The 13525-nt window shown below is 53.7% G+C and overlaps 2 protein-coding genes across 3 annotated transcripts; one reads left to right on the forward strand and one right to left on the reverse strand.

Annotated features, from left to right (window-relative positions):
• The first annotated feature begins 470 nt into the window (after positions 1-470).
• On the forward strand, positions 471-7980 carry PRCC (proline rich mitotic checkpoint control factor). Its single transcript, XM_065748894.1, has 7 exons — positions 471-1250; positions 3848-3895; positions 4321-4905; positions 5449-5541; positions 6432-6575; positions 6932-6997; positions 7436-7980. The coding sequence occupies exons 1-7, from the start codon at positions 738-740 to the stop codon at positions 7520-7522; spliced, it is 1536 nt and encodes a 511-aa protein (XP_065604966.1). The 5' UTR covers positions 471-737; the 3' UTR covers positions 7523-7980.
• Positions 7981-9329: 1349 nt separating this feature from the next.
• On the reverse strand, positions 9330-13192 carry SH2D2A (SH2 domain containing 2A). Of its 2 annotated transcripts, XM_065749029.1 has the most exons (8): positions 12964-13192; positions 12019-12369; positions 11845-11934; positions 11598-11763; positions 11217-11354; positions 10751-11038; positions 10559-10649; positions 10231-10364 (listed from the first exon to the last, which is right to left on the reverse strand). In XM_065749029.1, exons 1-8 carry the CDS (start codon positions 13182-13184, stop codon positions 10327-10329), a joined length of 1383 nt encoding a protein of 460 aa, XP_065605101.1. In that variant the 5' UTR covers positions 13185-13192; the 3' UTR covers positions 10231-10326. The 2 variants fall into 2 exon arrangements, with proteins under 2 accessions (XP_065605100.1, XP_065605101.1); XM_065749028.1 differs by having other exon boundaries at positions 9330-10364; positions 10559-11038.
• Between the last annotated feature and the right edge of the window lie 333 nt (positions 13193-13525).

Consider the following 13525-nt stretch of genomic DNA (forward strand, 5'->3'; position numbering starts at 1 on the left):
TGGGAGCTGCAGTCCCACTCGGCGCTGAGCTGGGAGCCCTGGCAGGCGGTTGGCGTGGGGCATGCTGGGAGCTGTAGGCCGGCATTGAGCACGCGGCGCCGCCACCATTTGCGGGCGCTTTGTGGCTGAGCGGAAGCTGTCAGGGCTCGTTGAAGCGGCAACCCGGAGCGCTCCGGCCGCTAACTTTCCTCCGCGGCACCCCTCCCGCATCTCCCCACCCCCACAGCGGCCTCCTTCGCCGCCAAGAACGCCTCTGGGCCTATCCCCGTCGCCATGTCAGCGCCCTTCCCTCCGCCGCGCGGCGCCTCTCGCGGTGCACGCTGGGAGCGGTGGTCCCGGCGGGCGGCGCGCGGACTGCGTTTCCCATGAGGCCACGCGGCGGGGCGCGCTGGGAGGCGGGCGGCGTGCTGCGCGCGGGGGCTCCTGGGAGTTGTAGTTCGGCGCCGCTGCCGCGACGGGCGAAGGAGGGGAATCGCGGCCGGCGGCCATTATCTAAGAGCGCGGCGGCAAACGCGGAGCCGACCGCCAGGCTCCCCGAGCCGCCTCCCGGGTCCCCGTTGCCGTCGCCGCCGGGCGGGGTGGGGTTACCATGGCGGCGTAGCCTCGGCCTATCCCTCCCCTTCCTTCCCGCTGCTCCCGCTGGAAGCGCGGCGGCGGCGCGGCCTAGCCCGGAGGGCGGATCCTCGGCCTCGCCTAGCGGCTCCCGCCCGCCCAGGGCTGCCCCTCCGAGGGTGGCCATGTCCCTGGTGGCCTACGCCAGCAGCGAGGAGGACAGCGAGGCGGAGGAGGCAGCAGACGAGGAGGTGGAAGCCCCCGACACCCCACCTCATGACTCCCCGGTCCTCCAGCCCCCGACTCGGGGTGGGCTCTTTGCCGCCCTTCCGCCCCCCAAATCCCCCGTGCTGCCCCCGCCGCCCCCCCAGGGCAGTGGCTTCCCCCTGTTGCCGCCCCCGCCCTTCCTCATGGGCCCACCGCCCGGCGTGAGGGATTTCGGGCCCCCCCCTCCCGCCCCGAGCCCGGCCCCCAGCCCCGCCGAGCCCCCCGCCGGCAATGGGGAGCAACCCCGGCGCGGGGGACTCCTCCTGCCGCCCCCACGGAACGCTGCCAGCGTTGCCTCGGCCCCCGGCCCGTCCCCGCCCGCCTCGGGTTCTGCCGCTCTGCCCAGCGCTGGGGGGGACCTGGGCCTCCCCAAGCCAAAGAAGAGGACGGAGCCGGTGAAGATCGCAGCCCCAGAGCTGCACCAGGGAAATGTGAGTATGGGACAAGCCCCGCTGATGGGGGGGTCAGCCCTGGAGCCCTGCATTGCTCTCTCCGGGCATCGCTCAGGTCATGAAGCACAGTGCTGTGCGCCTTGGGGGGCAGCCGGGCACCACAGCCTGCTTGGTGCCATGGTTGTGGCATCTGGAGAGATCTGTTTGGACTGTCAGCTCTAATCCTAAAGCACTTTGCAGAATTAAACTGAGATAGGAAACTTGTTTATAACTGTAATGCACCTGAACTCAGATGATCTGCATCCTTATGTATTGCTGGAGTCAGTGCATTGTTTTGGAGCTGTATGGCTTTCTTAGGAGCATCCCAAACAAACCTGCATTTCTCTTCATTATCTTGTTTTGTTTGCTTTGACATCAGTAGGTCTTCCTGACAGTGTCTTGTTTGGTTGTCTGAAGGCTTCAGGTGTCCACCAGACCTGTAGGTATTAAACTCAACTCATGTTTTTTTAGTTAATGCTTCTTCCATGCCTTATGTGGTTCCTGAGCACCAAAGCCATACTTTTGGCCATGAACTGAGGCACTCTGTGACTACAGGAAGGGAGATACGGGTCCTCATTCCCCTTTCTTGTCTCCCTATGTACAGCTGCAGCATTGGTGGCACTCTGGAACCCATTGGTGACACTGAGACCTTCCTGTCAAAGGAAATCTGCCTCTGTCTTGGGAGGACTGTGGCAGTGCTAGGGCACAGAGGGAGCTGCTCTCTGTCCCGCACTGAGTGTCGTGGTGCTTTGAGTGCTCCAGGGAGCTGCACTGCAAAGTTTGGGTCATTTCCACAGGGATGAGCAGCTTGAGGGGAAGGTTTCATGGTTATGGATTTATCAACAGTGCCAATGAATAGCGTTCTGCCAGCATCAAGGCCCGCGGGAGCTGAGATGAAGTCAGCATATCTCGCTCTGCTGGAGCAGCAGCCTGCAGGGAAGGAAGGGTGAGAAGGACATCAACTGCCCCCAGACCGACAGCAGCCTGCTTTGCAAATCCAGAGCTCCTGCACGGCTTCCAAAATGCCACAGAGGTGTTGGGTTTTGCTTTTTGCAGGGGACAGGAGGAAACACACACAGTGACTTAATGTGAAGAAGGCCCCGTGGCCTCTCTGCTCCCCACCTCCAATCTCAAGCCTGCTCTTAAATGTTTCATACTCTCCACATGTACCAAGCAGGAGGATGTATGGGCAAGCAGCGTTAGGTACGGTCCATCCCCTGGTACCCACTTTTTGCTTACCCATTTTCTTGCAGCACTTCATCATACACTCAGTATCTACTCAGGCTCTTAGCTTCCTCGCTGGTCTTACAATTACTGAAATAAACAAAAGGAGATTTTTTTCTTTTCCTCCCTATCCTCCCCCCCCCTCCCACCCTCTGCGTTCAGTAAATTGGCTTTGATCAGAAGTGCTGCGGCTCATCAGGATGCTGAGTGCTGAGAGAGAGAAGTCCCTTAGATGGAGCTGGTCCGGGTGCTTCCTGGAAGCCCCTTTGCCTAAGGCAGAATCCCCATTTCATCCCTTTCTCTTTACAGTCCCTTTTTGTACCTGTGGAGGTGCTCCTGGGCAGCCTGCTTTTAGCTGCTCTCCTGAATACAGCAGGCTGGTTTTATTGCAGCTCTGACTTGCATTTATTTATGCGTGTTCTTTTCTTTGTCCTGTTTTATAATTTAGATAGTAAACTGGCAGAAGACCTTGTTTCCTGTAATCTTATTTAAAGTGCTCTGCAAAGCAGCAAAATGATAAAGATGTCAGGAGTGTTTTCTGATGGCAGAGATGAGCAGACCTTACGTTCAAGTTTTTTAATGGATATTTAACAACTCCAAAGTTATTGTGAACAATTCCCTATTAATCTCCAATGTGAATTTTTTACACCCTTGCTTTGTGTGGTTTTATGCTTCCCCTCTGTTAATGTGATGCTGTCTGTTTCTTTGAAAGGGAGCACTGACCTTATGCTGGGTGGTTTGTGTTCTTGGCCTTGCTGTAGGTTTATTTTCCTGTGACTTCATGGAGAGCCAACAGCTCAGATACTTTTAAGAGCTAATCTCTGGCAGGAGCCAAATATGTGGAGTTGCTCTGCCCACCCGCTTTGCTTTAGAACAGCATTAAAAAACCACCTAAAAAAATTGGGAGTTTTGGATTAGTGAATCCTTTTTTGTCCCGCAAGTTGGATAAATGAACTCAAGCTGGAGATTATTTTTTTTTGATTGCAGATGTATTGCTCTAATGAGATTACAAGAGGTAATGCTGACTTGTTTGCAAAGCTTCAATTTTTTACAGTGGAATGCAGCTTATTTTCTGCCTCTGCTCAAACCACAGCAGATGCTCAACAAAGTGGTAGGTGCTGCAGTCCCACTTAATGTGGGCAGCTCGGTGATCTCTATGCTCTCCTATCTCTTATTGTCCTGACACTGATGCATCAGCAAGGCTGTGAAGGAGCCTGACCACAGCCCGCTGTTGCTTTCAGTGTGGCTCTTGGCAGGTTAAACCCAGCCCTGCAGTGCTGTGATCCTCTGCTGCTTCAAACTGAAAGCTTAATGGGGGTGGTCATTGTTTTTTAGTATCTCAAGTTGTACTAAGCTCTGTTTTTCTTTCTCAGTCAGATTCGGAGGAAGATGAACCAGCAAAGAAGAAAAATACTGTTCAGGTGAGTACCTGGTATATTGAATAAATGAGTTGCAAAGGAAATAAGTGTGTGATAGATGTTGGATTTTCACTGTTGTAAACCAGTTGCTCTATTTAGCACGGGACTTTCAGGGTATAAAACTCCTGGGGGGCCAGATCCTTTTTGGGAGAAATTTCTTACGTTTAAATCTCAGAAAAATATGTATTAATTCAAGAAATAGATGGGTATTTGCAAGCAGCAATTTTCCTTTAAAAGTCCCACCAGCCTTTTGTGCAAGAAAACCCTTCAGCATGTTGGAAGTAGCAAGCAATTGTGCTGAGCAATGGGAAACCCATTAATACCGTTAGAATTGGAGGAGATAATTGGCAGGGAGTCAGGGGAAACTAAATGCTCTCTCTCATTTCTCTTATTTCTGTGAACCATTTGCCCTGCATGGGACTCACCAGGGACGCGGCGAGGGCTCTGGCTTGTCTGCTTTGCTTCCTCAACCCAAAAACTTGACAGTGAAAGAGACCAATCGGTTACTTTTGCCCTACGCTTTCTCGAGGAAAGCAGCTGACAACGCCTCCGAGTCAAAGACTGCAAAGGCCCTGACCTCATCCTCCAAAACAAAACCTCTGTCTAAGCCAGCCGTAGCCACAACTCCTTCTCCCTCTGCTATCAAAGCTGCTGCGAAGAGCGCTGCCCTCCAGGTAACCAAGCAGATCACGCAGGAGGAGGACGACAGCGATGAAGAGGTCGAACCAGAGAACTACTTCTCCTTGTCTGACAGGAGTGAGCCCAGTGTTGTCACTGCTGAGGCCTACATGTACTCGGGCCCGGCGGTGTCGGAGGACCCGCCACCTGGGACGGAGCCGGAGCAGCAGTTCCAAGATGCTGCTGCCAATGCCCCTCTAGAATTCAAGACAGGCGTGGGCTCCAGCGGTACTCAGCACAGCTGGGTGCCCAAATCTGGAGAAGACTATGACAGTCAGCCCTATGGCCAGTTTCCTGCTTACAGCGACGCCAGCGGGACTGATGCCTATTATCAGGTGGGTCTGGAACTGGGGGCTTTGGATTGCTTAGTGAAGCAGGCTGCAGCTTGTGGAACCCCAGCCTGAGCTCTCTGGGTCGAGGAGCAGAGATACGCAGCGTTTAATCCAGCTGGGTTCTTCTAGCATGAAAGCCATAGAAACTCTTCGTGGGATAAATGTTACATGGCTGCACTCATTGTAAAATGCCCCTGCAGAACTGCCCCTGCTCTTGTTAGAGTGCAGAACCAGGGATTGCCAGCGCTGGTATGTGAAGCCAGGTTGTTGCTAGCAATTCAGCAAAGTCGAGCTGCTATTGAAAAAGTGCCCTGTACTCTTCAGTAGTGCCAGAGTAAAGAGGTGTAATTAATGCCTGCTTCCATCAGCCTTGCAGGGAGGTGTGTGTGTAATGTACTGTGCTTTCCATAGCCCTGACTGAGAGAGCAGCAGCTCCCAGGGTGAGGTACAGGATTCAGTACTGCATCTCTGAGCCTCTGCGTACATTTGCCCCAGGATCCATCTTGCTTTGCTGCAGTGACAAACTGGTTTTCCTTTTGCTCACAGGATTACTACAGCAGCGGGTACTACCAGGAGGTGGAACCAGCCCAGGCACCACCGCAGGAGATGAGCACTGACTCCTTCCTAGACGATGAAGCGGTTGGCACTTATACTATCTATCCCACTATGGAGTTTGCATTTAAGCTCTGCTAGAACATAGGACCTGCTTGGCAGCCTTGGTCCTGACCCTCCAGCACGACCCGTGCTCTGTGCCGAGTTGGACCGGATTGTTGTTCCGTGGGGTCTAGTGCTGTGCTGTGGAGACATGCAGTGTCCTTCCAGCAATCTGTTGGGCTACTGCTCCTGATGGATTTGCTTGCTGTATAAGTAGGTGATGCTTGTTATTCCCACCTAGCCCAATGTTGTTTTTGTTAGGAGTGTATAGGGCAAGCAAGGTACCGTGGTAGGATATTCAGATATTTTCTTGCTACCTCCTCTAGCACAGCAGTGAACTCCCCACATTGTTGAAATGGTCAAGGGCTATAGCTCAAAAAACCTGTTTAAAAGAGAAAAAAAAAGCAAAACCACCTCTTATTGTAGATCTGATCTGGAAAATGCCAGCCTTGTCAGCTGAGCCAGTAAGGGCTGCAGAAGGTGGCTCATCTGGTGCTGACTTCCTTTGAGGAACCTCTGCTTTTGAGATTTCAGTTACAGAAGATGGATATGTTATCAGCTGAACTTGAGATGCTTTCCTTGCATCTAAAATGAGGCTGAGGGTTTTCCTGTGAACATGAGATAACATTGTTTTTCCCTCTGTGTAGGAAAAAAAAAAATTATAATCTTAATGATAAGTGGTTTAAGATACTCTGATCTATAGCAAAGCAGAACTGTCCAAAAGAAAAAATTCCTCCTTGGAAACATGAATGGTCATGTGGCCTGTCCCATGCTGGGAGGGCAAAGAAAGGGTCATCCTCCACCTACCTTTAGTTGTTTCAGGTTGTTGGTGTGTGATGTTTGTGTAACTCCAGTTGTTTCTGTCCTTCTTTCAGTTCAAACGGCTGCAAGGAAAGCGAAATCGGGGGAGAGAAGAAATCAATTTTGTGGATATCAAGGGTGATGATCAGCTGAGTGGAGCCCAGCAGTGGTTGACCAAGTCCTTAACAGAGGAGAAAACCATGAAATCATTCAGCAAGGTACGGACAGGATGAGAGAAGAGCTGATTGGGTTTTTGGAGACCTCTGTTCAGCTCCTGTTTCAACCACAGCTTGAGCTGTGATGGAGGTTCTGCAGTCACTGCTGCAGGGGCAACAGAGACCCTTGTCTTCTGTGTTGTGTAAGTAATTGTACATAAGAGAATAGCAGAGCTTCTCACAACACACTGCGGGTGGTAAAGAACAGCCAGGAACTGCTTCGGCCTGAGGAAATCTGCCCACAACCTTAATGTGAAACAAATGCTTCTTGAACTGGCTTTGTGCAGCCTCTTGTCTTGTTTTGCTGTCTGGGTCAGCATCTTTCTGGGTTTAACAGTTTATCTGATGTTGTTTCCTAGAAAAAAGGAGATCAGCCCACAGGACAGCAAAGGAGGAAACACCAGATCACATACCTGATCCATCAGGTGAGTGCCCTCCCTGTAGCACGGAAACCAACACAGACAGAACTGTGGGAGCCTGGTGGTATCTCCCCTTTGGCCCTCAGGATTCAGAGCTTCCAGCTTGCTTTTTGCTTCACCCTGCCCCTTGCAGCCAGCTCCAGTGCATCTGTGGTTGTGTTTGGTTACGAGGCTCATTGCCTCCTGTCTAATCCTGCATGGCTGCAGTGTGGTTGGTAAGCTGCTGCTGAGGGCAACCCACAAAAGAAGCTGTGTTTCAGCATAAATGAAATGCCTGTGCATCCCAATTAATTCAGGCCTCTGTCAAGATAATTGTGCTAGCTCCTGTAACGAGCCTTCTAGCTGAAGCATGCTGTAATCCCCATCAGCAGGGGCAGAGGAGGGTAAAATACTGCTGACTCAGTCGAGCAGCAACTCTGATGTTAATCTTCTCGATTTCTGCAGGCAAAGGAAAGAGAACTGGAACTGAAAAACACATGGTCTGAAAACAAGCTCAGTCGACGTCAGACTCAAGCCAAATATGGATTCTAACACCTCCTTCCCATGTTTTGGCTCTTGTCCCAGGTGACTTACTGTGTCAGACCTCTCCTGGCCTTCAGAGACCAGCTGGGCTGCATCGAGTGCTGTCTGCTCAGTGGGTGGGAGGACACTGCACTCCCCTTTCTGTCAGGAAAAAGGTTTCCTGTGAACCGTTCCTGAAACTCCACCTGTAATCGTTCCCCCCTCCTTAACAATCATGTGGAAGGTTCAAATCAGGTCTGTTTTGTACAGCCAGCAACAGTCCCAGGGCAGCTGCAGGAGCTGTGCCTGGTGCAGGGCTTGGAGCTTCTGTAGGTGCAGGGCTGCGTGTCTGAAGCATCCTCATCACTGGAACCTGAGGCAGAGTCTCGATAAACTTCCACGTTCCCACTTTGCTCCTTCCTTGGACTCACCGTGCTTCAAGAGTGTAATTTTTCTTTCTCAAAGACAGTTTCGAGAGCATTCATGTTTGTTGTTTTTGTTGTTTTAAAATGAGACATGGTCATGATTTCTGTCTGAGTAAATCCCGTGCTCCTCTCACGCGAATGGTGGATTTTTATTGTGTGTGTGTGTGCGTGTGGCCAAGTTATTGTTTTTGGTCTTGGCTATACAAGCCTGTACATCTCCAGCCACGCTGAGGGGAAGCTCCTTTTTTTGTTTTTTGATATTTCAAAGGAGAAGTAGAGTGACAGATCAGAGCTTTGGAGCAGAAGTGAAAATACTGCAGTGTCGAGGATGCAGAAGGCAGTGAGGACCTCAGCCAGCCCAAACTGCTGCTGAGAACTTTTGGATGTACCTGCTCGTTGTGTGTACATTTCCCTTTTTCCCTTCTTCCTCCTCCCACTGACCCATGGTGGACAGTGCTGTAACAATCTGGTCTCCACACTTGTTGAAGTGAGTACTCCCAGTCTCTGGGGAGCAGGCACAATGAAAGCTGCCTACTGTACATCTATTTTTTTTTCCAGCTTTTTAGCTTGTTTATATCAATTTTATTCCCTACAAAGGCATCGCATCTGATTAAATGTTAACATTACCCTCTGGGCTGGGAACAGGAGATTGTGTCCAGCCTTAACTTTTGAAAGATTCCATCTTTTGTTTAAGGTATTAGGTCTAGGTGGTATGACTGCAAATCATGCAACCTTGCCAGCCTGACCCATGCATCTTTAGCCAAATCTCTGTGGCCTCTCTTAGCTCATTATTCACCCAATGCGTGATGCTGAAGGGATCAGGGAGAGCCTGGTCTGCTTCTTTAACTTCTGACACTAAGGGTTGTATCTGTTGTAACTGCAGCTAAAACAACTAATAGTGGTGACTCCATTTAGGAAAAACTCCATGAGGTTGTTTTTCTCCCTTCACCTGTTAAGAAAAAGCCAAGAAAACAAACCCCCCAGTGAGAGAATTTGTTTCTTAGAATATTAAAAAATAAATAAACAATAATGTAACTTCTAGTTTAGTTTCCTGGATGTTTTAGTACTTTGCAGAGCCAATTTTGAGTATCTGAATGACCAAAATAAAGTTACTGTTGAGTAATTTATTCATATCTTATATGTACAGTGAAACCCTCCGACAAGAGATTTGATAAAGGAATAAACTTTGAAATGAACCGAACTGCAGCTGTTTCCAGTGTGAAGTGCTCATCCCCTTTTGCTCGAGGTGCTGCTGTTGCTTCTCTCTGCCTCTCCTCTCTGTGACACGGAGCTGAGCAGTGCAAGGTGAGGATGCTGGGTTGGGTTCTGCTGTGCTGGCCAACTGCTGTTGGGTTCATCACCCTCTGCTGTGTGTGCAGTGAGGGGCAGGAGCCCCACAGCACCTGGAGGGCTTCTCCTCACTGCAGCTTCGTGGGTCTCAGCTCCTCTGGCTTCATCCTGCCAATCCCTGTGTGAGCGCAGGGGTGGAGGGCAGCTTTCATAGCCTTGTGTTTTGCTTTCTTTCCTTTTCAATATGTAATTGCTCATTTTTAACACTAGAGGGGAATTAGGCAGGCAGCAATGGCAGCTGACTTTTGCTCTGCTTTTAGCCATTTATGAGCAACAACACGAAGGCTTGTGAAAAAACGGAAGTGATTTTCTTAGAGGTAGAAGCATCAACCTCCGTTCTCCTTTTCAGTCCCTATTTTGAAGCTCCAACAAGTCCAAATTTGGGTCTCTGGCTGCTCTCACACGCTTTCCCTTCTGTTGTGGCTGGGTGCACCAGGACTGAGGAGAACCACACTCAGTGTCACCGTGCACTGGGGGCAAAGTGAGGAATTGGGGTTGTGCAGTGGGGCAGCCTTGGCTCAGTGTCATCCTTGGTGTTCCGTTCTGGGCCTTGGTGCTGCCCCATGCTTGGTGGCTGAGCAAGCAGGCAGAGCTCAAGGCATGTGTCAGCAGGACTGGGCTTGTTCAAACAGCCCAGCTTTGGGCCAGCAAACACCAGCCCTACCCGAAACCCATCTGGTTCTGCTCTAATAGCCTTTTCCCCCACCCTGATTCTATTCATAGCAATCTCTTTCTGCGAAGATAAATTAAATCCGTTCTTCCCATCCCCTCTGAACAGGGCTTGGGAAGCAGGCAACTGTGCCAGGAGAGGCGTGTGAATCTCATTGCACAGCTGATGAATGCTGCTGGTATGCCTGGGACTGCCTTCAAGGTCCAGGGGTCTCCCTCTGCCCTGCAAGAGCAGAGCAGAGCGTGCAGACCTTGTGCCAGCAGGAGGTTGGGTGTTGCCATGGCCCTACCTGTATGCTTTAGGGGTGGCCTCTAGGAACCTGTTCATAAATGTTCTCTGGGGCTGGGGCTCGTTTGGTGCTGCTCGTCCTCGGGCTGTACACGGGGTCATCAAACTCCAGTGCTGGGTTCACTGGGACCTGAGGAATCTGTGGGAAGGGAAACCCCAGTGAGATGGCACCTTGGTGCTGGCTGAGGGCTGGGCTGGTGAGCCTGGTCCTGCACTGTGTGCTTGGTTCCCAGCATCTCCCTGCAGCCAGCGCCCATCTGCCCTGACCCACAGGGCTCTGCAGGATGCCTCGCTCAGAGCTCCTGCCCTATGGCAGGATGCATGGGAACACACCTCTGGGGCCAGCTGGGGGACTGCTCTCTGCATGGTGCTGGCAGTGGGAGTTGCTGGCAGCTGCCTTCTGTGGAAGCCCTGGCTGGAGAGGCTGCGGGACAACCGCCGGCGCAGGAACGTAGTGGGGGCCAGAGTGGACCCAGAGCCCCGTGTGCCCCTGGGGGGGGGTGGCTCCCTCCGAGTTGTGGCCACCTCTGCATAGATGTTCATCTCGGGGCTGGGGTTGGAGCCCCAGCCCATGGCGTAGAAGGGGATGGGCTCCTCGGGCACGGCCGTGCTCTCATAGGGCTCCGCGTAGGTGTGCAAGTGCACAAGCTGCTGGTATTTGGCATCAAGCATCTCAGCAGGGATGGTTTCCAGGTGTGTCTGCGTGGAGGGGCTGTTGGGCTCTGCTCCTTCACTGCCAGCGGGGCTCTGTGGTCCCTGGGTGGCCACCAAGGAGTTCACTTTGGCAGGGAGTGGCAGGGAGATGCTGGGGGCCTGGAGAGGGAGGGAAGGTGGGGGACAGCGTGGGGATGGGGCTGATCCCCACGGACCAGCAGCATCCCTACCCAGCTACATCCCCATGGACTGGCTGCATCCCCACCCCATCCTCTTGCATGTGCTCTTTCCAGGCTGCCCTGGGAAGTGCCTCTATGCCCCTTAACCTTGCCTTTACCTCCTCAGGAACATTGTCTGCAGCCTGCCCATCTCCTGGCACCCGCTTGGCTGTGGTGCTGTATACTGGGTGGTTTACCAGTGCCTTGCAGGATGGGGAGCTGCTGTCTGGGGCGTGCATCACTCCATGGGCCTTGTTCTGCAGAGTGAAAAGGCTGAAAGGAGAGGAGGGCACGAGGCCAGGACTGGCCCGGTGTGATGTTGTGTAGTTCCCAGGGTGGAGGTGGCACTGAAATACCAACCCTAGCTGTGATGCTTTGATTTCCCTCCCCTGGATTCCCTGATTTCCCTGGAGAAAGCACCCCACCGTGAAGCAGTAGCTGCTCCTCCCACGTCCTGCTGAGGCTAATGAAGCAGCTAATTGCTGCATCGGTGTGCTTACCTGTCCCCATGGCACTGTCAGCAGCTCACCGTAGGGTGGGATGGGCACACGGGTGTAGTGCTGCAGCAGCTCGGCCAGCTCCAGGTGGGCACTGTGCTCACCCAGGATCACGTAGCACCCGTTGGGCAGCTGGTCCAGCACAAAGTGTCGGCAACGCTCTCTGCCCCTGCAGGGGGGGGGCGAGGGGGGTTGGTGGTGGCACAGCATGAGGTTCAGCAGGTGCTGCCCCTGGGCTGAGCTCCCTCACCTGTAGGACAGCACGAAGCCCACCGTGCTCTCGCTGAAGCGCACCAGGAAGCAGCCCAGCGGCTCATCCTGCAGCATCTGCTCCGTGTCCCTGCAGGAAGGGATCCCAGGGTTTCACCCACCTGTGGGAACACCCCATGGGTGTGCAGGACTGGCTGTGGGACCCCGTACTCACCTGCGACTGATGAAGCCGTGGAACCAGGCTGGCAGCTTGCCCTCGGCCCCCAGGCGATGTACCTGGGTCTGCTTGAACCACAGCTTGGTTTGCTCTCGCAGGGATGCTGCAACCCTCCTGGGCTGGGAGCAACCCTGTAGCACCTGGCAGGGAGTGAGGGGCAGCTGGGGTTGGGGCTGGGGGCCCTCCGCTGCCCCCTGTCCCCCCCTACCCCGTGCATGATGCTGCTCCATGCTCTGGGGCTGCAGTGGAGTCATGCCATGTCCTGGCTGGACGCTGCCTGCCTTGTCCTCTGCGATGGGTTTGAAGGTGATGAAGAGGGGTTGGGCGTCATCCATGGAGCCACCTGTCCTTGGGCTGCAGAGAGGAGCAGGCTGAGGGTCCCAGCAACCCCCATGCTGACCCGTGGGGCTCTCCTTGCCCTGTTTTCCACTGGGAACCCAAAGCTCTGGTAAGAACCAACCACTCTGTGTGACGTGGGCTCTGCGTGTGCGTGGGGCTCGTCCGGGTGCCGCCAACGCTCGGCCAAACAAAGTTAATCCTGAGCAGATGCTCGAGGGGGTGGAAGCGGCCACGCTGTGTCACAACTCTGAGTCACTAGGACTGGACCAAGCCTGTCCAGAGTGGGGTCCTACAGGGCCGAGAGCACTGGGTTGGGACTTTTAACACAGCACTGAGAGGACCTTGGGGCTGTGTGTACCCAGGATGGTCCCAGATCCAAAGAGGCACTAAAAGGAATGGGGAATGCCCACCAAAACCACAGCAAGGAGCTGAGCACCAGGTCCCGCTCCCCACACACGCCTTTGTTCTCTGTCACCATCCATCATGGGGACAGCACCTCCATCCCCCCCCCATTCCAGCCTTTGCTTCCTGACCTTTTTGCTCCCACCTCAAGCACACAGACCCCTCAGATGCCCCCAGCCCACTCCCAACCCTCACCTCTACCTCCTCCGGGACCCAGGGGCCGTGGGGTGGGCAGTGCTGGTGCTGCTCGCGGCACGGTGATGGGCAGGAAGCGGCGAGCTGCACGCCGGGGCCACGTCACGGAACGAGGGCAGGGGCTGCGGGTGGCACTGTGGGAGCTTCTCTTTGCCCTCTTTCCCTTCACCCTGAGCACGTTCAGCTGCTGATGGCTGTAAAGCCGTGCAAGTGCTACCTGGGTGCATGGGGTTCACCTGGCGCTTGCTGCGCCAATGGGACACATTGCAGCTAGGGGTGCAGGGCTGCTTGGGCTCCCGTCTCCTTGCACCCACAAAACCTCTTTGCTCGTCCCCTCTGCACCTTTATTTCTTGCACAGAGCACAACCTGTAGCTGCTCTGGAGCCAGGTTGCAGTCCTGCACCGGAGCTTTGCACACCTGCGGTGGGGTCAGAGCACCCCCAGCCCCACAGCTTGGTGCCCCCCCTGTCTCTCTCCACCTTAAGAAACCTGTTCCTCCTCTCTGCCATCACACCCTGCATCGTTTCCCCTCCGGGCAGCCGGGTTACATTATTTCTATCGGTGGTCA

This window comes from Cyrtonyx montezumae, unplaced genomic scaffold (genome assembly GCF_038088225.1).
Source record: "Cyrtonyx montezumae isolate F1298 unplaced genomic scaffold, pur_monq_1.0 scaffold_57, whole genome shotgun sequence".
In the NCBI taxonomy this organism is placed as follows: Eukaryota; Metazoa; Chordata; class Aves; order Galliformes; family Odontophoridae; genus Cyrtonyx; species Cyrtonyx montezumae.